General features: G+C 41.6%; 1 protein-coding gene across 4 annotated transcripts in view; it reads right to left on the minus strand.

The window, feature by feature from the left end:
* Positions 1–26178, minus strand: part of dnmt3bb.1 (DNA (cytosine-5-)-methyltransferase 3 beta, duplicate b.1) — a 129789-nt gene that overhangs the window by 75667 nt on the left and 27944 nt on the right. For all 4 annotated transcript variants that reach the window (XM_060938054.1, XM_060938052.1, XM_060938053.1 and 1 more), the window contains exon 3: positions 619–769. In XM_060938054.1, coding sequence (XP_060794037.1) covers positions 619–769 — 151 coding nt within the window. The remainder of the gene's footprint in view (positions 1–618; positions 770–26178) is intronic.

The raw sequence follows: 26178 nt of genomic DNA on the forward strand, positions 1-26178 counted from the left end.
TTGTCTGTGTCTATGTGTCAGCCCTGTGATGACCTGGCGACTTGTCCAGGGTGTACCCCGCCTTTCGCCCGTAGTCAGCTGGGATAGGCTCCAGCTTGCCTGCGACCCTGTAGAACAGGATAAAGCAGCTACAGATAATGAGATGAGATGAGATGAGACTTTTTGGCTCAGTCTTTGGCTGAAGCCTATAGAGGCACCTGTCTGTATTGTGTCTGTTTAACCGAGTTCGAGCATGTATAAGAATGTAACTGGCGTGCCAGATTCAGGTAGTGATTCTATAGTCGTGGTATGGCGCCACTGCATACTGTCTAAGTGCCACGTTACATAACCTCAGTTTATGATGTAATCCTCCATAGCCAAGTGGTCTAGAGTGCTGTCCAGGAAAGGAACAGATGTTGCAATGTCGGTTTGAATCCTTGCTTCGATGTAAAAGGCTGAATGCAGACCTGCATAGGTCTCTGTTTATCATACATACTATTTCGTAGTTTTGATGTCTTCAGTATTGTTCTACAATGTTGAAAATAGTCAAAATACAGAAAAACCTATGAGTGGGTGGGTATGCCCAAACTTTTGACTGGTACTGCATCTATGAGGGATTTGATATCTGTGCATATTTACCTGCAGGTGATGCTGCGCCCCCGTTCTGTTTGGGGCTAAACGGCGAAGGTGGTTCTGCCCCGGTTAAGGGGCTGTTCTCATTGGTCATCTCCAGTCCGCTGTCATTCTCTGACAAACCCTCCACTGTGGACATGTCACCATTTACAGCAGCCTGAGAAAAGAATTCAGAGAAAAAGAGCGAGTTTAGGTTAAAATGACTCATTCTAAGTGTTTACCTCATCATTGGTGTTTGGAGGAACTTGAAAATTCATATTAAGATTGTGGTTAGGTGATTTTTATCAAAGTGTAACAAAATGAAATGAGTGTTTTAAAATGACTCATATTTGTAAAAATGAAATCAAAAGGAAACTTTACATTCCCTACAACACCTGTGCACACACACTTTCCATCAGGAATGTCCCCAAACAGAGGTCTGTTTATAAATTCCTGTAATTATTCTTATATTGCTGACAAGTGAGATAACCTTATGACGAGACAGTCTCAGTCAACTGCACAACTGCTGGTAATGAGAAAAAAAGGAACAGGCCGTTTGCAGGAATTGATCACGTGTCATTTTTCCCCGTAGCAACAAGCCCGTGGTGGGCAAGTTAACTTGACATTTCTTGACAACCATAAGAGTTTGACTGGCGATGCGAAGCAATCCATTTCTATAATAGCTGTTTTTACCTTTTCTGCTGTCCTTTTTGACCCGAATTTTCGTGTGTACTTGGAAAAAGTTTGTGGTTTTAACTTCTGTCGTAAGTTAAAGTGAATCACTGGCTGTAAAAGAGAGTTTTTTGGACTCTATAAAGTTGGTTGCCGCCAAAAGAAACTCACGTGCGAAATGGCGGATTTCTCAGGTATGTTTATAACTTATAATTTAAATGATAAAGGTAGAAAAGGAGAAATTATAAGTTATAAACATACCTGAGAAATCTGCCAGTGATTCGCTTTAAAGGACATGGGACATGAAACATAAATGCAAGCTATATCAGTTTCTTTCCATTAAAAATATGAAATAATTGCATCAACAAATACAAAATTATCTATTAAATTCAGCAAAATCGTTATATTCATGATGATTATATGGCATTTCTGCTCAAGCTCCGATATGCATATTTTACAACCGGAAGAGCCGCTGTCACGTGATCATACGTCACAAAAACTTTCGGGTACAGCACAAGCGGGTAGATGAATATGGAGAAGTGTGAATCGTGATGATGACGAATGCGACAAAATAGTTTTTGTGTCTTGGATGACAAGAAAATTGCTTCGTTTTTAGAGTGTTTAACGTACATTGAACATCATGGTGTATTGCGACCTCCCAGTCAGTCAGGCGCGCTGTTACTCCTGTTAGCAATGTAGCTAGGCTCAGCATGGCCAATGGTATTTTTTGGGGCTGTAGTTAGATGCGACCAAACTCTTCCGCGTTTTTCCTGTTTACATAGGTTTATATGACCAGTGACATGAAACAAAGTTCAGTTACACAAATTGAAACGTGGCGATTTTCTATGCTATGGAAAGTCCGCACTATAATGACAGGCGTACTAACACCTTCTGTGCGCTTCGACAGCGCATTGATACCTTCACTCGGAGTTGTACCATTATTTTTTAGACAGGGCGGACGGATCAGGGCATTCGCCCGCCTGGCCGTGCCCGACGAGGAGCGCTCTCGGCCGGCTTGGGAGGCAGACGGCAGCCCCTCCTGGAAGTGTGGTTTTACCATGGGCCTCATGCGGAAAAATGCCGAAGTGCATTCGCTAAGCGACTGAAAGCCGAGGTAAGGATTAGTATTATAATTTTGGGTGTATCAATTATTGATTATCATAATTCTGACTCGTTTCGCCATTTTGAATGTTTTCATCTCGGACTCTGGAAGCATTGTATCTCAATCAATCTCGAAAAATATCAGCAAAAAAAAACTAGCTTGCAACGGACTTTAGCTCGATCTATGATGAACTTTCAATGTATGATACAAAAATAATACTTCTTTCAACAGATCATTAGCCTTTGAGCAGAATTGTTTTTAACTTACCAGGAAGTGTTATCGAGCCGACCGCTTTCAGTTTCATGGGGATTGAATGAACCCTCACTCTCAGAATCATCTGACCCGTCAGAGTAAAGACAAGATCCATGTTCATGTGAATTTCCAGCTATCGGTTCGAATTGATAGGGTCTAACTTCACATCTCTGTGAAACATCGGGAATGTCACTGTCGATGGTGTCCATTTCGGTAACCTGTTTACATTAGATACCCAAGCGCTGGCTCCTTGGAAAGTTTTTGTGACGTCACGGGTAACGTGACCACCTAGCTAATTAACGAATCATTGTTTTACGCTGATGTATAAAAAAGTTGAATAATGTGATGATTTTCACATTTTTGACGCCCTGCAGTGATTTAGATGGCATTTCTTATGTCCTTTATACATAATTATACCCAGAAAAAAATCCATGTCCCATGTCCTTTAACTTACGACAAGTTAAAACCACAAACTTTTTCCAAGTACACACGAAAATTCAGGTCAAAAAAGACAGTACAAAAGGTAAAAACAGCTATTATAGAAATGGATTGCTTCGCATCGCCAGTCAAACTCTTATGGTTCTCAAGGAATGGCAAGTTAGCCTGCCCACCACGGGCTTGTTGCTACGGGGAAAAATGGCACGTGACCAATTCCTGCAAATGGCCTATTAAATAATCAAAAATACTATAGTTGTAACCTCAAATTCAAAGAAGTATTCGTGGGATTTATTTATGTTGCATATCCTAAATGGTCCTGCATGGAACACAATATAGTGAAACTATTTTAAAATTTCCATGATAACAATATTGTGTCTTAAATATGCTAGTATGTCACATAGTTACTTACTAGCACCTGCGTAAACATATCATGTTTGGTTTTTTTTGCAACAGATTATCTGTGCATTATCATTCATTCAATCTCAGTAATTGCTTTATCTGGATCAGGGTTGAGGGGGCTCCTGAGTCTATCCCTGGAATGTTGGGCGTGAGGCAAGAATACATCCTGGATGGTATGCTAACACATCACATGGCACCATGCACACACACATTCAGACACCCATTCACACCTAGGGGGAATTTTAACAGAGCTTGCTTCAGAGAGTTGGGGGGAAACTGGAAAAATTTACACTTGCATTTTAGGCCAAGTTTACATTAGACCGTATCTGTCTCGTTTTCTTCGCGGATGCACTGTCTGTTTACATTAAAACGCCTGGAAACGCCGGGAAACGGGAATCCGCCAGGGTCCACGTATTCAATCCAGATCGTGTCTGGTCCGGTGCTGTGTAAACATTGAGAATACACGGATACGCTGAGCTGAGCTCTAGCTGGCGTCGTCATTGGACAACGTCACTGTGACATCCACCTTCCTGATTCGCTGGCGTTGGTCATGTGACGCGACTGCTGAAAAACGGCGCGGACTTCCGCCTTGTATCACCTTTCATTAAAGAGTATAAAAGTATGAAAATACTGCAAATACTGATGCAAATACTGCCCATTGTGTAGTTATGATTGTCTTTAGGCTTGCCACCCTTCCACTTGCAAGTGGTAAGTGACGCGCATGCCCGATATGCACTGAGATCACACACACAGCGGCTCAGTCCCAAATCACTGCTCGTGCGCTATACTCGCGCGCTCTGTGAGCTGCGCAGGGCCGGAGTGCGCACCCTCCAGAGGGCACTCGCTGTTCAGGGCGGAGTGATTTGGAGCGCAGGATGCCTGCGGAGCCGAGCGTATCCGTGTATTGGCGTTGCTATGTGCACGCGAATCGTGTATTGGTGTTGCTGTGTGCACACTAATCGTTTTAAAAACGTTAATCTGATGATCCGCTGATACGGTCTAATGTAAACCCCACCTTAGATTCATGGATAATCTCTTCCAGATACAATCCTGATACTCAGGAAACATAAAACGATCAAGCATAAGCAGGCTGTTATCAATGTTATACAAGTGGAAATGCATCTGTCTCTCCAGGTCAACAATGAAAACTCCCCCTTAGGTGATGCAAATGGTCTATGAATGTTGAAAAACATTAAATTAATAAAAATCACATTTGGCAACCTAAACCTTTAGTTGCTTTATTCCTAAAACCAACACTGAAAGTTGGCATTTGAACATAATGAGCTGATGTGCATATTAACATCTTGCAAAATGGAAATGCATTTAACTACAAGTGTAAATGCATGTGGTTAAAATGTTATCAAGATACAATCTAAATACAAGGTATATGACCCGGTCGAGTGTAAACGGGCTCAAACAGGAAGCGTGAATAAGCCATCTTTCAGAAAGTGTGTGATCTTGCTACACTACACTAGTATTCGGCCTCATTCAAATGAGATAAAAGTCAGGGCAGGTCTGAACATCAACACTGCCTCCTTTTTCCCAGTGATAAGTCACACGCAAGGCCACATTGAGTTTTAAGAATACCACAGCCTCCTCTAAATGAAATGAAATTGAGACACTGGCTTTGTTATTGTGCGATTAAAAAAAAGAAAATAAAAAGAAAATAAAATACAAAACAATGGGGGGGGGGCTTGACTACCCTGCTGCAACAGAAGAATGGGGTATGCAAGTGCGAACATAGCAGTGACCTTGAGGAGTGCAGATGGTTGGAACATAAATTCAGAGTTTTATTTGCCCTGGGTAGAAGAAAATCCTTGTGGTGCAGACGTCAAATGTTACTACTAAATCTATATATTCATTTTTACCAGCTGGTCCTTAAAGCAGTCAAAAAGTTAACTAGCTGCCTTCTCCATAATTAAAGCACAGACCAGTAAATTAGACTACACAAAACCCAAGGACACACTATATATATATATATATATATATATATACATATACACACACACACAGAATATATACATCTCATCTCATTATCTCTAGCCGCTTTATCCTGTTCTACAGGGTCGCAGGCAAGCTGGAGCCTATCCCAGCTGACTACGGGCGAAAGGCGGGGTACACCCTGGACAAGTCGCCAGGTCATCACAGGGCTGACACATAGACACAGACAACCATTCACACTCACACCTACGGTCAATTTAGAGTCACCAGTTAACCTAACCTGCATGTCTTTGGACTGTGGAGGAAACCGGAGCACCCGGAGGAAACCCACGCGGACACGGGGAGAACATGCAAACTCCACACAGAAAGGCCCTCGCCGGCCACGGGGCTCGAACCCGGAACCTTCTTGCTGTGAGGCGACAGCGCTAACCACTACACCACCATCCTGATATATGTGTGCATGTGTGTTGTAAGTAAGTAAAATAATATAATAAAAGAATGAGTGTATGTCTCACCTCTTTCTAACAACACCTATAACGAAACAATTGTTTGCACCCTTGGCAAATCAATAGCATAGTGTATCTCTGAGCTGTTTGTTTCTCCTGTTAGTATCTGTTTTACTCTTTTGGAAGGAATTTCTGGCTGTATTTGACTGCATTTGTGTAAAATGGTTAAAATAAATAAATAAAAAGGAAATTGTTTTGCAATGGCAGGGCTCGACATTAAGCACTGCCCGATTGCAAGTGAAACACACATTCGGGCAAGTGGGTTATGTCCCCGACATGCCCGACCGGGCAAGTTGGAATGAGCATATATTATGAACTAGCACCACAAAAATTAGGCTATTTGATCTTTTATTTCAGTTCCTAAAAGCATCTCTCGCTACATATCTGCCATTATGTCTTGGCTGTTTTCTTTGTCTCGGTTTCATTTACTGCTTTGCAAGTTATTTTATATACCCCCATTGTTGTAGTATGGTATGCATACTGTTTATAGACCCCTTGTGCATGACGTCACGCATCAAGTGATAATTATAGCCAGGATCAGACACCGTCTTTAATGCAAGCAAGGCTTAATCTGTCTTCAATATGGTTAATTTTTGTGCTGCTTTTGCTTGTTCAAACAGAGAAATAGATAAAAGGCATTACCGTCTCCCTGCTGTCAAGAAAAATGTTAACAAATAGAAGCAAATGCTTCATGAACAACAAGGAAATGAGTGGTTAAAGAATACGAGAGGAGCTCAGCCTGAAAACTCCAGAGAAATTCACGATTGTATTTAAAGTGTGTTTTACAAAAACAGAAAGTCGGAAGTGAGGATGGAAGAGTTTGCTTAAGGATCTTGTTTTATTTTTTTTCTGTTCGCATTCGAGTTAGCTCCGTCATGAAAGTGTCTGATTTTCTTACAGGTGAAGCAGTTTCCTTATTCGACAGAAAACCCAAATTGGTTTCAAACAACTCGGGCCTAAAAAACTCAACAAGGAGTGGCATGAGTGATAAATCCTGAAAGAACAGAACAGATTAAGAGCAGAGAGCACTGGAGCTTTGTTTCTGTTATCAGAGGAACACAGTCCTGTGCAAAATATTTATATATCGGGTTTTTTTTTTTGTTATATCATCCACCTCTAGGTTTATTAAAAAAAAAAACCCGCGCTGTGTCCAGACAGGCCGGCTGCGCTGATTCAATTATAGGTTGCCAGGTCTGTATAAAACACCCATAATCTACACACAAAACAATAATTTTAAACTCAAACATTATCCTGTCTGTCATGACGCAGCACGTTTTTATTTTTTCTTTAAACCTAGAGGTGGATGATATCACAGAAAAAAACTATATATTAAATATTCTCAAACACAGTACTGTTCAAAAGTCTTGGCACTAGAGCCCTGCACTCCCGCGGGAGTCCCGCGGGACTCGTGGGACCCGCCGCAAAGCAGTGCGGCGCGGGACAAATTTTGAAAGCTCATTGTGGGCGCGGGCGGGACCGGAAGTGCACATATGCGCGCGCGGGCGGGAGCAGGAGTGCACATATGCGGCGCGGGTGGGAGCGGTGATAAGCTGCAGTCCTGCTAACTAAAAACGTGCTTGAAATAAAATTTATAAATTATTAATTTATGTCAGGGGTGTCAAACCTGATCCATAAAGGGCCGTGTGGCTGCAGGTTTTCATTCCAGCCATGCAGCAGCACCCTGATTTGGCTTATTCAATCAACTGACACACCCACCCTTTAATCAAGGGTGGGTGTGGCTGCAAGTATTTGACTGTGTGAAGACAGTTCAGTTGATTGAATGAGCCAAGTCAGGTGTGCTGCTGCATGGCTGGAATGAAAACCTGCAGCCACAAGGCCTTTATGGATCAGGTTTGACACCCCTGATTTATGTCTATCATATATAATTTGTGCTGGATATTTTATTTGGCATTAATAAAAACATTTTAAGATGCCTAAATTTGCAGAGAGAGTCAGATTGAGTGAGAAATGGCATTTTAAACTTGCCATTGATCACCCTAAGGGGAAATTCTTTGATCACTATAATGACTCACAGTTTACACCCAGCTAGCAAAAGAACCATGAGTGAATTGATTTATTTGTTGCGTTAGTCTACAACTTTAATCAGAGAGACAGGTTACACAGTGACGGTAGGCTTGACTCAATACTATCCCAGAAATCCTTCCTGTAGTATGCAAATTTGGCTGTCCAATCAGAGGCGGCCAAATTTGCATATTACAGGAAGGATTTCTGGGATAGTATTGAGTCAAGCCTACCGTCACTGTGTAACATGTCTCTCTGATTAAAGTTGTAGACTAATGCAAGCAGTAAATCAATTCACTTCTTTTATTAACTCTGCTTTGCAATAAAAAATAAAAAAAACACATTGGTACAAAGCAAGCCCATTCACTTTTTTATGCTGATCAGGGAATTATAATGGTTTCTCATGTGATAAAAATGTGCAATTAAATATTTTAATCGTTTGACAGCACTTATTATTATTATAGATACTACATGCTGAATTCAGAAACAAGGTAAACAATAACAAACGTGAGCTGTAGATATTTATGCTCAAATCCACTCATAGTAGGGGGCGGGGCACAGTCACGCTGTGTCAAGACAAGAACTTTCCTGAGAAATAACGCGAACGTCTGCATCATGTGGGATTTGCGGGTGGGGGCGGGACAAAATCGGGCGGGAGCGGGACTGAAAATCATAGTTTTTTTGTGGGCGCAGGCGGGAGCGGGACTGAAAATCATAATTCTTTGCGGGCGCGGGCGGGAGCGGGACTGAAAAATCCGACCCGCGCAGACCTCTACTTGGCACACTATTGTTTTCGTCATACAAACTTTGTTATACATTTTTATTTTATGATTTCTACATTATCGAGTAATGAACCTACAGTCTGAGAGAGTTCTACACAAACACACTGAACTTTACAACAGCTACATGCATGTGACATGGAAATAAATCGACTAAGGCAGGAAAATCTATTTTGGATAAAATTGTTATTGTCCATTGCAAGTAAAAAGTAACCAATAACCAAACTTAGTAATAAACGTAATCAACAACCAAACTTCAACTCAATGTGTGATCTTCATTTTATGTTGCAATTCACAATTATTCTATGGTTTTCCTAAAAAAAAAAAGTAGTACTCACAAAATAGGGGGCAAGTGATAATATTGGGGGTACAACTGGAAATTTACCCCCACTTGCCCCCCCAGGGCAAGTGGGTTTAAAAGTTAATGTCGAGCCCTGAATGGTCATCGCAATCTCTGTATTTCAACCATATCATATCAAAAAAACCTGTGGTCAGCATTAAAGAATGATGGCTACATGTACAAACCTATGAACATGAAGGAGGATTAAGCATTCCCTATGAAAGACAAGACCAAGCCCCCCCAACAAGTGTTTCCAACCAATATCAGAAAATGATTCTATCTACATTCACTGGATATGAGCAATTGCACACTCTGATTGGCTACTCTACTACTAGGATATCACCTCATATACGGTGGGTAGAGAAAAACAAAATGGCGGAGTGCATCAAGTGAAATATATCACTTTATCTAGTATTTAAAAGAAACAGAAATAGCTAAAAGAATATACCCCCCACAATATCTCCTGTTCCACACTCCAGCCCAGTCAGTGGCACCAAACTGCCAAAAACCCTAAAGAAGAAGAAAATGGTGCAGCATGTTGCTCAACCCTAGTCTGGCTAACGCGACTTCAAAGCTCTGCAAGCATTTGGTCTGGCAAAGATATTAAGCCCAACCGTTTCCCAAAGCGTGTGGTTGACCCGTCTCCCTGAAATGCCTCAGTTTGCTACTGGTCGAAGCCAGAAAAGGCTGTGACGAAGCTTAAACCAATCACATCACTCTTTCCTCTGACGTATGTGACGCGACGGGGCTAACTGGTAGATTAAACCATAGACATCCTATTATTAAACTCTTACCGAAGCCGGTCGGAAGCAAGGCGAAAACGTCCTTCCTTTCAATAAATACCTCCAGGGTTGCTCTTTGCTCTGTTTTCAATGAGAACTTCCCGTTGAATGCTTTCAATACAGCATTCGTGAATGAAGCGCTTCCGGCATAGATTCTGTAAACAATCTATGGCTTCCGGTCGCAGTTCTACTACGTCAGTGCCTTGAACACGCCTCTACCCAGGGCCGTTGGAGATGCTCAAAGTTGATTGGCTCCCGATTTTTCGGAAGCTTGGAAAAGCTGTAGATAGCTTGCCTTGCCAGACTAAGGTCGCAACAGGCCCTCGTGTTGTGTCACACTTAGGATGGGTGGGCCCAGGCTAGCTCAACCCACTGAGGACAAAATAAAAACTCTACTTGAAAACAAAACCCCCCAAAATACAAAAAAAGCAATAAAACATGGAATAAAAGTATTTGATGTTAAGAACATACCTTTTTTTATTTTTCAAGAATTACAGCATTTTTCACAAATTGCTACGGTCATTGCACCGGTTTGTTTACATTCTAAGCGGAAACAATTTTGTCAGAGGTTTTGTATAAAGTTTTTATTTATTGAGTTTGCAAAAAATAACAATACTCCATTTCTCAAAATCCAGTGAATGTGGATAGAATAAAACAACTATTCCACTCAATTTAATCGTATATGGCTTATAGCCAACTTGTCGCGATGCGCCTCGCTGGCTATCAGCGCATATCCGACTTGATTCCATGGAATAACTGCTAATTATTTTTTTTCGCAGTGTGGTTTCCATCAAATCCTGTGCTCTGATTGGCTGGCAAGCAGATCTGTATCCTACAGTACGGACTCCAGTTACAGATCCCGGTTACGGACCTCTGGCGACTCGCTCGTTCACAACAACAAACACAGTAGAATTTTTTGTCAACATTTATCTTTTTTTTATAAGATTTATTTATAAGATTATCAAAAATCTTATAAATTTTTGCCAGCATTTCTCAGGAGAATAGCATTAATTTTACAGCATGGATAGCGATAACGACAGTGTTCACAGCGAAAGCGAGTTTTACTACCCTGAGGAAGAAGAAATAAAAGAAAACATTTCAGGAGAAAGCTAAAAATCTCTAACTTGCTAACGCCAAGCAAAAACATGGCTGAATCCTGAATGACTCTTATTTGTATAAATAGGGGACTACATAGGTGGCAAAATGTATTTTTTTTCCTGCCATGGAAGTGCACTTGTATACCGAGGAGAAAGCCATTTGCATTACAGCCGTGAATGAGGATTCAAAATAGCATTAATTTTACAGCATGGATAGCGATAACGACAGTGTTCACAGCGAAAGCGAGTTTTACTACCCTGAGGAAGACAAAATAAAAGAAAACATTTCAGGAGAAAGCTAAAAACCTCTAACTTGCTCATGCCAAGCAAAAACATGGCTGAATCCTGAATGACTCAATTTTGTATAAATAGGAGACTACATAGGCAGCAAAACGTAGTTTTTTTCCTGCCATGGAAGTGCACTTGTATACCGAGGAAGAAGCCATTTGCATTACAGCCGTGAATGAGGATTCAAAATGGCGGCTCACCTCGGCTCGGCTCGGTTTTCCCTTTCGGGCGCTCTCGTTTTCTGTTACAATTTGGTAAAGAAAAAAATTAATATATTATTTACCAGCTTAAGGTCGGTCCGTATGGTGAAATACCGTGACCTCGGTCAGTACTTTCAAGACCTCAGTCATGGTATTTCACGATACGGACCTCCCAGCTGGTAAATAACATTATATATATATATATTTTTTTTTTTTGCATTAGGTAATAAATAAAATCCACTAACATAGTCCAATCATTTAAATCTATTTCAATCTTCAGTTCATGAAACATACTAAAAATATACACGTATATATAGTAGTAGTTAGGATTTATTAGCTTTCTACATAAGCGCTTGGACATCAGCTGCTATGGGCAAACAAAGCAGAATGCCCACATTCTGTGTATTTTCTATACAAGTGAAAACCGCAAAAAAGAAAAGGGTACTTTATTTTTTCCATCAAATAGTAATGCTATATACTGTATATATGTCCCTTTTTCCACTGCATGGAACCAACTCGACTCTACTCACTTTTGGTGTCATGTCAGAAAGGCTGGCAACAAATGGATGTAAAAGCTCAAAGAGAGTTTATTCAGGCAAACTGGCAGACAAACCCAAATCATAAGGCAGAAAGCAGAATTAAAAACAGGCAATGGTCAGGCGAGGCACAAACAGAAAATCGGAGGCAATATCAAAAAGGCGAAGTCCAAAACAAAGTCAAACCAGAAAAGCGGCATAATAATCAAAAGGCTTGGTAAAGTCACATACACAGAACTGAGCATTTACTTTACAAAGTCTTTGTGCTGTAAGAGTGCTTATAGTGAGAGTGCTTATATGGTGTGCTGTGGTGATTGAGTCCAGATGAGTCCAATCAGTAATCAGGAAACTGTGTGTGGTGAAGTGCAAGATGGGTGTTGTAGTCGAAGGTGGCCATATTTGAAGGCTGCTGTGAATTCTGGGAAGTGGAGTTTTGAGTACAAGAAGGTGCAGGTGTGACATATCATTATTTCATTTTTCACCACCCCCTCAGTGTTGCTGGTCATCATAGCAATGCCACGTGAAACTGCTAGAGCGAAGTGGTGTAATGGTGATGCCACAGGACTACCAGCCCAAAGACGTGGGTTTGCTTCCCTGCTTGGCATATGTTATTTGGGGAAAGTACCGCCGCAGATAACTCATTTAAGATTCGTCACCCTGTACTGATATTTTGCCTAATCCTGGATTAAGTTGGAAAAAAGTCAAGCATAACGCGTTGGGGCGGCACGGTGGTGTAGTGGTTAGCGCTGTCGCCTCACAGCAAGAAGGTCCTGGGTTCGAGCCCCGGGGCCGGCGAGGGCCTTTCTGTGTGGAGTTTGCATGTTCTCCCCGTGTCCGCGTGGGTTTCCTCCGGGTGCTCCGGTTTCCCCTACAGTCCAAAGACATGCAGGTTAGGTTAACTGGTGACTCTAAATTGACCGTAGGTGTGAGTGTGAATGGTTGTCTGTGTCTATGTGTCAGCCCTGTGATGACCTGGCGACTTGTCCAGGGTGTACCCCGCCTTTCGCCCGTAGTCAGCTGGGATAGGCTCCAGCTTGCCTGCGACCCTGTAGAAGGATAAAGCGGCTAGAGATAATCAGATGAGATGAGATAACGCATTGGGTAATGCTGTGTTTAAAAAGTGATCCCAGCGCTTTTTTATGCCAGTTTTTTTACTATTTAAAAATAGAGGGTTTGTTCAGTATGTCCTATCTCACACAGCAATGACGCAGTGATTGTGACAATTTTCTCTGACCAATCAGTAGTCCACAGTGTCTTCACATCATCTTTTGATATCGCTTCAGCTCACTTGGAACCTTGACAGAGGTGATACCAACAAATGTACCGAGTACCAGGTACTATCAACAACTTTGGCCGGATGTTAAACCAAAAAAGGCAAGCAGAGTCAAGTCAAATTGAGCTGGTACTGTGCAGTGGAAAAGGATCAATAATGTACTCCAATGGGGTCTGTTCAAAAAGGTCTGGTCAAAGGAATCCCTTTGGTGCTGCTGGATCCCTTTAACAGATATACCAGACTCCACAAATGGCAGACTTCTATCAACCTATTCACATTAGACTTCAGGTTCTTCTCGCAGGTTCTGGCATTCAGGGCCTTGCGTTGAAGTATTTCCAATACTACCTTAAGGGTAGAACTATGTCAGTTAACATAGGTGTGTTTTTTTTTTCTCTCAGCAAGCTCCTCTCACATAAGGTATTCCACAAGGTTCCATATTGGTCCCTCTTTTATTTGCCCTTATTTGCTCCCCTTGGGTCCTCATCTCATCTCATCATCTCTAGCCGCTTTATCCTTCTACAGGGTCGCAGGCAAGCTGGAGCCTATCCCAGCTGACTACGGGCGAAAGGCGGGGTACACCCTGGACAAGTCGCCAGGTCATCACAGGGCTGACACATAGACACAGACAACCATTCACACTCACATTCACACCTACGGTCAATTTAGAGTCACCAGTTAACCTAACCTGCATGTATTTGGACTGTTGGGGAAACCGGAGCACCCGGAGGAAACCCACACGGACACGGGGAGAACATGCAAACTCCACACAGAAAGGCCCTCGCCGGCCCCGGGGCTCGAACCCAGGACCTTCTTGCTGTGAGGCGACAGCGCTAACCACTACACCACCGTGCCGCCCCCCTTGGGTCCTCTTTTTCAAAAAACATGGTATCATTGTTATGCTGACAATACTCAGCTGTATCTCCTGGTCATGTCAGACCTGACATTACCTCATCTGTAAGAAAGCTGTTGTGGTGATATCAAACATTGGATGGCTCAAGATTTCCTCCAATTAAATGAAAATAAAACTTAATATATTTTCCCTGGGCAGCAAGGTGGTGTAGTGGTTAGTACTGTCACCTCACAGCAAGAAGGTCCTGAGTTCGAGCCAAGCGGCCGATGATGGCCTTTCTGTGTGGAATTTGCATGTTCTCCCCGTGTCTGCGTGGGTTTCTTCCGAGTGCGCCGGTTTCCCCCACAGTCCAAAAACATGCAGGTTAGGCTAATTGGTGGCTCTAAATTGACTGTAGGTGTGAATGTGAGTGTGAATGGTCGTTTGTCTCTATGTGTCAGCCCTGCGATGACCTGGTGAATTGTCCAGGGTGTACCCCGCCTCCCACCCATAGTCAGCTGGGATAGGCTCCAGCAAGAAGGTCCTGGGTTCAAGTCCAGCAGCCGATAAGGGCCTTTCTGCATGGAGTTTGCAGGTGCTCCGGTTTCCCCCACAGTCCAAAGACACGCAGGTTAGGCTAAATGGTGGCTCTAAATTGACCGTAGGTGTGAATAGTTATTTGTCTCTATGTGTCAGCCCTGCGATGACCTGGCGACTTGTCCAGGGTGTACCCCGCCTCTTGCCCATAGTCAGCTGGGATAGGCTCCAGCTTGCCTGTGACCCTGTGCAGGATAAGCAGCTACAGATAATGGGTGGATGGATATATTTTCCCTACCTCCTCTATTGCTGAAATCTGCACACAGGTTCTTTATCAGAAACTGTCCATAATAATGTCGGGAACCTTGGTATCATTTTTGAGTCATCATTAAGCTTTGACAAACACATTTCTGCTGTAGTTAAGACCAGTTTCTACCAACTGAGGTTAATCGCTAAATTGAACTCTTCTGTCTCCCAGAACAACTTGGAAACAGTTAGTCATGCATTTATCAAATCTCAGCTTGATCATTGCCACTCCTTATTTGTAAGTTTGGCCCAATCTGCACTCTCACCTTCAGCTCGTATAAAATGCAGCAGGTAGATTTTTAATTGGAGCAAGCAAAAGGGCCCATCTGTGCTGGCGTCTCTCTACTGGTTACCAGTGAGTTTCAGAATCAAGTGTAAATCCTGCTGTTTGTTTTTAAAGCCTTGCATGATCTTGCTCCACAATATATTTGTGACCTCCTTCATCCCTAGTCCACACTGAGATCACTTGGGTCACCCAGTCAATTATTCCTCGTAGATAGAAGATTACGGTTGAAGTCTAGGGGTGACAGTGCATTCTCAATTGCTTCCCCTAGGCTTGGGAATGATTCCCCTCTCCATATTATGTCTTCTCCCTCTGATGACATTTTTAAATTACGTCTAAAGACCCATCTCTTTTCCTCTGCCTTTTATTGTGTGTAACTGCATGTTGGGTGGTGGTTAAAGCTACTGTCTAATTTTCAGTGGTCTGCTTATTTTGACTGCTATTTTTATCTTGATTCTATCTTAGCAGCATTCAACTCCCCTGACCTATTGATCACCAGCTCTGTTCATACTCACCAAGTTTATCAGTGGAACTTTGGATTTGGACTTTGTCTTAGACTTTGTGTTTGGAGCGTGCGGTCACCAATGGACATCAGCGTTTCCTACACACAGTTGATACACTGTGCCTGGATATACTGACAAGCGGCAAACTACAGACATGGACAAATTTGTTGGTACCGTTACAGCTCATTGAAGCAATGCTTTATTCCTCCTGAAAAGGGATGAAATTAAAAGCAATTTTCTCATGTGTACTTGCACACCTTTGGTATGTCATAGAGTAAAGCAAAGAAAGTGAGAAAAGCGATAAATTATTGCTTATTCTACAAATATATTCTAAAATGGCCTGGACAGATTTGTTGGAAAATATTAAAAATAATTGGATGGCAGTGATATTGTAAGCTAACTGTTTTCCTTAATTAGTGTCACATACATCTTCAATCTTGTAATCAGTCTACGTAAAAGGAGAAAAGTCATCACTCTGCTGTTTGGTATTATTGTATGCACCACATCGAACACGGACCAGATAAAGCAAAGGAGATAGTTGTTATAGGCTATAAGACCATCTCCAAGCAGCTTGATGTTCCTATGACTACAGTTGCAAATATTATTAAGAACTCTAAGCTCCATGGAACTGTAGTCAACCTCCCTGGACGTGGCCGCAAGAGGAAAATCGATCCCAGGTTGAACAGAAAGATAGTGTGAATGGTAGACAAAGAGCCAAGAACAAGTTTCAAAGAGATACAAGCCAAACTCCAAGGTCAAGGTACATCAAGCGTCTGATTGCACCATCCGTCGCTTTTTGAGCGACAGTGAGCTCAATGGAAAAAGACCCAGAAGGATTCCACTGTTGAAAGAAAAATGTAAAAACCCAGACTGGAATTTGCTAAAATGCATATTGACAAGCCAGAATGCTTCTGGGAGAATGTCCTTTGGACAGATGAGACAAAACTCAAGTTTACTGGCAAGTCACATCTAGAGATGAAAGTGGAGCAAAGAAAAAAATCCTGAACTTTTGAAAGTCAAACTAAGATCAGGGGGCAACGTCCCCCGAAAAAAATTTTAATAACATAACATGCAAAACCCTGCATTCTAGTGCATTTTAGTACTTATTTTCACTAAAACAAGTTATAACTTTCAAGCCTTTTTCTTTCATGTACATTAATGATTAACATGTCAAAAATATAAAATTTTTGACATGTCCGCTGGAGGGACTATGTCTCTAGGCTGGCCTGGGAACACCTCGGTGTTCTCCCCGAGGAGCTGGCCGAGGTGTCTGGGGAAAGGGAAGTTTGGGCTTCCGTGCTCAGACCATACCTGTCAACCCTCCCGTTTTTCCTGGGAAATCCCTTATTTTGACTTATTTCCCGCTGTCTTCCCGTTTTTTTATTTTCCTGAAAATATCCCGTATTTTGATATTATATAAAAGTCCCGTATTTTCACAATATAAAAAAGTCGGTAGGTCCAGAATTCATGACGCGCCTCTGACAGGAGTTTACAGCAGGAAGTTGGGCCATGAATTCACGTCCCCGCCCTCTCAGGCATCAGTAATTACATAACTCCGTCCGGAGGTGAGGCTGAACAAGTTATTAGGTCCAGTGTTGCCAGATTGGGAGGTTTCCCGCCCAAGTTGGGCGGTTTCAAGTGCATTTTGGCGGGTTTTGAACATATTTTGGGCTGGAAAACGTCAGCGGTATCTGGCAACAGTGATTAGGTCTGAGGTGAAGATGGCGATGCTAATAGCTAAGAAAAACATTAGCCTCTCTTTCTTTGATGATTTCAACAAGTGCGTGGGTGGAATGTTCCCAGACTCTTTCATCGCAAAGAAATTTTCCATGGGGAAAACGAAAGCCTCCCAAATAATCAAAGGTAAGCTACACATGTTTACATTAAGTATGTCCTGGCTAAGACCTCATAAATAGCCTAGTGTAAACTAATTGGTGTATTAACTGTTTTATCCACTCATTGTCTATTTTATTTTCTATCTGAAACTTACCCATTTTAAATCACTCTTGGTTTAATATCTATCTATCTATCTATCTATCTATCTATCTATCTATCTATCTATCTATCTATCTATCTATCTATCTATCTATCTATCTATCTATCTATCTATCTATCTATCTATCTATCTATCTATCTATCTATCTATCTATCTATCTATCTATCTATCTATCTATCTATCTATCTATCTATTGTTCCGAGGCCATGATTATGGTAAAACCATAATAAATTGCAATGGAATTGAATTTATTGACTGGTTATATAATGACCTTTCTTATTTTAACATAAGATACGTATTTTAGCCCTTAATTTGGGAAATAACTGGTACCACTGAAAGCAAATAAAAATAAATGTATAGTTTATTCACAAATGCACCCTATAAACCATAAGCATATTGAGTTTGGGTCTTGGCTATCACCAACATGCACCAGAGTACAGGAAATCACAAATACTAGATAGAAAATTGCCCCCCATTCAACTACACACCCACTTTTGGTGAAGGGTATGACTTTCCGAAATTTTCCCTTATTTTGAGTTAAAAATCTGGGAAATATCCCTTTTTTTCAAACCTCAAAGTTGACAGGTATGGCTCAGACTGCTGCCTCCACGACCTGGCCCCGGATAAGCGGATGAAGACGAGAAGATGAGAAATATCAAATTTAATTCCCCTAGTTAATGAGTAATTTTCAGGAGTCCATTTAGAAAACGCGGTGATTTTCCTGGCTACACAGTTCATTACTTTGAAAAAATCAGACAGTTGAAGGTAAACTCAGCAAAATCCCAAAACTGTTAAAAAGTAAAGGTCTGTTAGAGTTTCTAAAGCTTTCAGGTTTCAATGTTGGGGACACTGAGCCTCGTTTATCAATCTTTTAGTAGAGTTGTGCGTTTGCATAAGCTAAAGTGAACTAAACATTTCCAATTCATATTTATGCGAGTTGAAGCCAATTGTTTACATTAGTTCTTATTGTCTGTAAATTTAAACACACCAATGAATACCAGATTTCTCATGTAAATCAGTGGCGTAGCTAGGATTTTTCAGGGTGTGTGTGTGTGTGTGTGTGTGTGTGTGTGTGTGTGTCACACACTGACTGGCAGCCTGAGTACATTATGTAACAAAAAATAATTACCATTGCTAGTTTTAGGCAGCTTAGAAACCGGCTCTTCCATTATTGCTGTTTCTTCCACGTTTTCTTGATGTTGTGTTCTAGAAACGGCACTAAAACTTAGCTTCAAAGCCACAAAATGCAACTTTGATGGAAAAAATCTCATCTCATCTCATTATCTCTAGCCGCTTTATCCTTCTACAGGGTCACAGGCAAGCTGGAGCCTATCCCAGCTGACTACGGGCGAAAGGCGGGGTACACCCTGGACAAGTCGCCAGGTCATCACAGGGCTGACACATAGACACAGACAACCATTCACACTCACATTCACACCTACGGTCAATTTAGAGTCACCAGTTAACCTAACCTGCATGTCTTTGGACTGTGGGGGAAACCGGAGCACCCGGAGGAAACCCACGCGGACACGGGGAGAACATGCAAACTCCACACAGAAAGGCCCTCGTCCATTTTTGTCCATGACATTTTTAATTTTTAATAATTTAAAATATTACGTTGAATAATAAAAATCAAAGTCTGAATTTAATTAAATATGGAATAAACAACGATGGATGCCAATTACTTTTGTCAGTTTCAGTTTATTCCAGAGAAAATTGTGGGTTCTTCTTTTTATGTGGAAGACTACCAGCAAGTTTGTCCATGTCTGTATACTGTGTGCAAATAAAAAAAAAAAGCATTTTATTTATTAATCTTTTCCGAGAAAACAATACAGCTTCGTTCCGTGAACACAGATCAGGGTAACTTGTTTGGGAAGGTTGGGAAAGTGAGAGAGAGACAGAGAGAAAGAGTGAATAAGAGAGCAGCCAGCAGTAGAAATATAAACTAATAAGAGTGAAAAACCATATGGAGCTGCTAAAACATTCTCCTTTCCCATTAATGCTCAATTTTAATTACCTTATGAGTTTGGTCGCTAGCCCATAAGTCCCAATTATAAAGAAACTAATGATCTGTGCTGTATTAGTAGTCAGCTCATGCACGTTAATGGTACAGTCTGTCTCTTATTTGTACACTCTCATTATACATAACACTTCAAGAAGTAGTACATGTCTATGACCAATCATTACCAATAAATACTACAGTCTCCTACAATACAGCAATTTTCCTTATAAAACAGTAACATGGTGTTGAACGCAATAGTTTCTGAATCTTTTCAGTCATGAGTAGGCAATGACTGAGTACAAGGCATGTCCAGCTTTCCATTCATTCACTTGTAATAAACCACTTTAAACAACACACATTTAAGAAGTGCAATGGAGCCAGCACATAAATGTAATTCAAACCGATATCAAATTTTTATTGACAACGATATCTGGCAACACTTTTAAAGTTCTTTCATTTGCCTCGGACTGTTTATAACTGAGAATGTGCTGTCTGTTATTATCCGGAGCTGGGAACATAAAACTGAAATAGTTAGTGGTATAATAGCAGTTTTGCTCCAATCAGCAGATTTTACTTGTGTATAAGAGCCATATTTGTTGCTGATATATGTGCTTATTTTTTTCACGGTCCGGTTTCCATCAAATCGTGCGCTCTGATTGACTCGCGAACGGCCCGGAATCCTACGATCCGGACCCCGGTTGGCGACTCGCTCGTTCACAACAACAACAAACATAGTTGCAATTTTTTTGTCAACATTTATTTTCGCATTTCTCAGTATAATAGCATTAATTTTATAGCATGGATAGCGATAACGACAGTGTTCACAGTGAAAGCGAGTTTTACTACCCTGATGAAGACGAAATAAAAGAAAACATTTCAGGAGAAAGCCGAGTAGCAGGTTTGTTCTAAATATGGTTTCCCTTTCGGGCGCTCTCATTTTCTGTGAGAATTTGGTAAAGAAAAAATAAATATATTATTTACCAGCTTAAGGTTGGTCCGTATCGTGAAATACCGTGACCTCGGCCCAGAGGCCTCGTTCAGTATTTTCAAGACCTCGGTCACCGTATTTCACGATACGGACCTCCCAGCTGGTAAATAATTTTTTTTTTTCGCGGTCCGGTTTCCATCAAATCCTGCGCTCTGATTGGCTGGCGAGCAGGTCCGTATCCTATGATATGGACCCCGGTTACAGACCTCTGGCGACTCGCTCGTTCACAACAACAACAAACATAGTAGTAATTTTTGTCAACATTTATTTTCACATTTCTCAGGAGAATAGCATTAATTTTACAGCATGGATAGCGATGACGACAGTCTTCACAGCGAAAGCGAGTTTTACTACCCTGAGGAAGAAGAAATAAAAGAAAACATTTCAGGAGAAAGCTAAAAACCTCTAACTGCTGCCAACGCTGAGCAAAAACATGGCTGAATCCTGAATGACTCAATTTTGTATAAATAGGGGACTACATAGGCAGCAAAATGTAGTTTTTTTTCCTACCATGGAAGTGCACTTGTATACCGAGGAAGAAGCCATTTGCATGACAGCCGTGAATGAGGATTCAAAATGGCAGCTCGCCTCGGCTCGGTTTTCCCTTTCGGGTGCTCTCGTTTTCTGTTAGAATTTGGTAAAGAAAAAAATAAATATATTATTTACCAGCTTAAGGTTGGCCCATATGGTGAAATACCATGACCTCGGCCTTGAATACTGACCTCGGCCCAGAGGGCCTCGCTCAGTACTTTCAAGACCTTGGTCACGGTATTTCACGATACGGACCTCCCAGCTGGTAAATAACATATATGTATTTTATATTTCACCTAGCCTATATCATGTTAGAAGGTGTGTATGAGTTCAGTTTGCACTTGTTCACTAGGAAAACAGCTGTTCTGTGCTAGATTAGCTTTAATTAAAAGATACAAGCAGAGGGAGCTTCAGACAGAGAAACCTTGAGACAGGTTTAATGAAATGTGATGAAGTTACAACACCATGATTTAAGCCTGTGCTGGTAACATAATCATCTTCATCAACTAACCATGTGGAAAATAACTCTGGTTAATGGTTAAACTGAGTGCGGGTTGGGAATAGCTTGACCTGGACTACAAAGTGAAAGCCATGATTTTTTTTCTTTACGTTGCTTTACCATTTATTTACACTAAGTATTTACATATCCAGGTGGTACGGTGGTGTAGTGGTTAGCGCTGTCGCCTCACAGCAAGAAGGTCCGGGCTTGAGCCCCGTGGCCGGCGAGGGCCTTTCTGTGCGGAGTTTGCATGTTCTCCCCGTGTCCGCGTGGGTTTCCTCCGGGTGCTCCGGTTTCCCCCACAGTCCAAAGACATGCAGGTTAGGTTAACTGGTGACTCTAAATTGACCGTAGGTGTGAATGTGAGTGTGAATGGTTGTCTGTATCTATGTGTCAGCCCTGTGATGACCTGGCAACTTGTCCAGGGTGTATCCCGCCTTTCGCCCGTAGTCAGCTGGGATAGGCTCCAGCTTGCCTGGGACCCTGTAGGACAGGATAAAGCGGCTAGAGATAATGAGATGAGATTTACATATCCATCCATCCATCCATCCATCCATTATCTCTAGCCGCTTTATCCTATTCTACAGGGTCGCAGGCAAGCTGGAGCCTATCCCAACTGACTATGGGCGAGAGGCGGGGTACACCCTGGACAAGTTGCCAGGTCATCGCAGGGCTGTATTTACATATACAGTAATAATTATTTATAACATTCACAGTAATAACTGCAAATAGTTATCAAAAGTGGTGACAAAAACAGTTGCGAAAAACACATTTTCAATTAACTTTATATTTACAAAGTAAATCTCAAACTACTAATAATATAATGAATACACGTAAACTTTCTTTTTCCTTCAGTCCATGGTTCTTTTACTACGATGGGAAAGGAACTGTATGTGTCGCAGTGCTCGATGCTCACAGGACTGAAAAGCTCTCAAGCACAACATGCTGCATGCTTGCTCCATCCTCACAAATATCTCTGTATGCGTGCAATTCCAAACGTTCCATACAGCATACGTTCCTTTCTAATGACCAGACTCATTGTTACTCATATGGTTTCTGCAAACTCCCTATTAAAGATACTGTTGAAATGCCACAGCCTGAACTTTTAGAAATGACGAAAATGTGAACAGTTGACATAAACATCCCCCCCCCATTTTTATGTCTCCGCCACTAGGTGGTGAAAATGTGTTTTTCGGGTGCATCCATCCTCGTGAGATTCTTATTAGCAAGATATCTCAAGAAGGAGTGGATGAATGCTTGTAGGATTTATATGGAATTATCAGTGTAACCAGAAGGTGAACTGATTAGATTTTTTTAATTGATCCAAACAGGGTCACGATCACAGCAAAGTCAAATATCCGAAACAGTTTGTCTTCAATAACTTCCTTTCTGTTTGAAATACATTTTAAGGGTATTTGAGGCACATAAATTATTAAGAAGAAGGACTAGACCAGCGTTTCTCAACCTTTTTTCAGTCACAGCACCCTTCAGAAGTATGCAAATTCTCAAGGCACCCCCATATAAAATATACGCAGTCACGCTGACCCCGGCAGTGACGTTGTGACATGGGAAAGGGGGCCGTGAGACAAATTTTGATGATGCATGAGGGGGGCGATGATCTGCATTAGTGTAACTATTGCTTTTTTTTTATTTTAATTCATTTTATTTATTTCAGTGTTAGAATATATAATTTTTTGACAGCACCCCTAATGAAGCCAGACGGCACCCCAGGGTGCCGCGGCACCCTGGTTGAGAAAGGCTGGACTAGACTTCTTGGCGGCAGAGGCATCCCCACTGATATTGTTAGCACAGAGTTCTACAGAGTTTATGTTCATATTGGCTACTAAAAATACAGAATGCTTTTTGCATAGGGTCGGCATGATATCTGCCCACTGCAACAGCGCACAGTGCTCCACTCCAGAATATTTAATGTAAAAATGTAAAGATGCTCAAAAGGACAATTTAAGGTAAGAGGAGCTGCCAGCACTGGCTGTGTTGAGACTTGAATCAGAGACAGTAAGAACTTGAATGTGTGTGGATCAGGCTTGATACGGTACTGCTCTTTGACCAGTGGTTCTGCACACACAGTTGGAGATGTGTAAAGACATTAAAGGTTATCTATCTTCAATGGCGAACCATTAGTATTCGAGCTGGGACTTCAGCTCAGCCAAAACTTAGCCAGACACACCAAAAAAGCAAGAGGGGCAAAGGATTTTGCAAGGGATTAGCAGCAGGGTGCCACGTCGCTCTGTTGTGTGTGGTTATCGATGTTGATTTTAAAAGTAACTAAGTAAATTACATAGGGAAATGCATACTTAAGTCTGAGTGAAAAATACTGTGGCAAGTGTGCATGGAAGAAGAGTCTGGAGACAGAAATCTTAGTTTCTCGGTCGTTAGCCTGTGCTACTTGCTCTCGATAGCATTGGCTTGACTGCTTTATTAGCATTTGCTAGCACTACCGATGAACGCTACACCGGCTGGAAGGTGACTTCACTGCTGCGCTGATGGCGCCGACTCGCTCTTAAAGTGCATATCACGGGTAAATTCAGGAGCAAGATCAATGTAATTCTCCTATTTTATATTAAACTTTGGTCAGATATCTGGAACATTCTGCATTCTCTGCAATTTTTTTACCTTGTGCAATACCAGAAAAATTCAGTTGAAATCAAGCCATTTGAGGTAAATTGGGCCGCCTCTGAAAAAACTTGCCATTTGGATTTCCCGGCAAACATTGATTTTCATGACATCATCTGCGGGACGCCTCCTTCTGAATCCTATGTCAGCGTTGGTTTGTTTATGAGAAAACGACCTGGTGGTTTTCTGCAAATTTCTTCAACGTTATCGCGCAATTATTAAAATGGTTAATAGATGTATCGTAGGAGGGTGTAGCAACACCACTCTTGATGGGATTAGTACTCATCGTTTTCCAAAAGACGGGACAATGAGAGAGAAATGGGAGCGCTTGGTCTACACAGGCTGTGCACTGAAACCGTGCAAAGCTCGCGCAGCCTGCTGGCGCTTCCACAGACGACGTCACGAATCTGGCTCCAGACTCCCTTGGGATTTTTACAGACGTGTTTTGTTATTTAATTTTTTTCTGCTGTAGACAGATGGCCTTTTGCAAAATTACCCTTCTGGATGAGTGTGTAAAGGGACATACTTTCATATAAAAAAACATGAAATTGGTCCAGAATATGCACTTCAAGCTAGCGTTGGCCTTCGAGAAGGCCTAGGGCGATACATTTTTGGTCTCGCCCACTATAAATCAAAATCTGATTGGTTAATTCATCTGTCACTTCCTACATAAACATACACTGCCATGGCCTTCTGTCCCAGCAGTGACGTCCTAACCAATGAGTGAGCCAGCTCGAAACTCTTCTCAGCCTAGAGACAACAACCAAAAAATCTCATTGGATAACTCTATTTTAATGTTTTCAGGACAGTAACCCTTTCATTTCTGAAGCAAATTTGATAGAAAATGAGGCCAAATTAGAAGAGAATTATAATAATGCAATTATGAAAGAATGAAAGCAGTTAAAGAATGAAAGAAATTACATATAACATTTGAAATGCTGATATGTTTGGGCCTTCTCTGAAGGCCTAGAAGGCCCTGACAGTTCCCCTCTGGTGTACCTTGTGTATTCATGGCCTTGTGTTCAAACATGCCTTGAGTGCATGCTCTTTCCACAGTTTGACAAGGTGGCCTTAGGGGTCACTGAATGCACTAATGTGCATAAACCCCTCCGAAAGTATTGGAACAGCAAGGCCAATCCTTTTGTTTTTGCTATACGCTGAAGACATTTGGGTTTCAGATCAAAAGATGAATATGAAACGATAGATCAGAATTTCAGCCTTCATTTTATTTTGTTCCAATACGTTTGGCCAGGGGTGTGCGTGTGCATGTACACCAACTATCAAAGTTTCCTTTTGGCTGATAGGTACATCAATGACACACTGACATCATATAAAACAACAGTCATGAGAAGAGGGAGAATTTAGTGTTGTTACTTGAGTGTGTATGCAAATGTCCCTTCTACATACGAAATCCTTTACTGTATGATGTAAAAAAAAACACGGAACAGATAACAACATTTCATTCCCACTCATTCTTCCGTAACCGAAAAGTAACGGATATCTTGTACTCCCACATAACTGTATTTAATGGAATGCTACGGAGCATGAACCCCCAAGAGACAAACTATGTGAGTCGGGATATGACATATAATTCATGAGGCTATAAGTCCATTGTTGTGACAAGCCCAAGCCCCATACGCAGGTTCACACATTAGCTAGTTAGCAACGTGGCATGAATCGCGCTGCATCACGTCTCTCTTGAGAGTTCTCTTCCTGTTCCTGAACATTTGTTTTGTTCAAGCAAAGGCTATTTATAACATTTGTTGCCTATGTCTGCTGATGTTTTCTTTTCTTGTTGTTTTGAGTTTGCTGCCGTTGCTTTACGTTGAGGCGCTTTGAGTAGCTCCGTCGC

Source organism: Neoarius graeffei, chromosome 13 (genome assembly GCF_027579695.1).
Source record: "Neoarius graeffei isolate fNeoGra1 chromosome 13, fNeoGra1.pri, whole genome shotgun sequence".
Taxonomy (NCBI): Eukaryota; Metazoa; Chordata; class Actinopteri; order Siluriformes; family Ariidae; genus Neoarius; species Neoarius graeffei.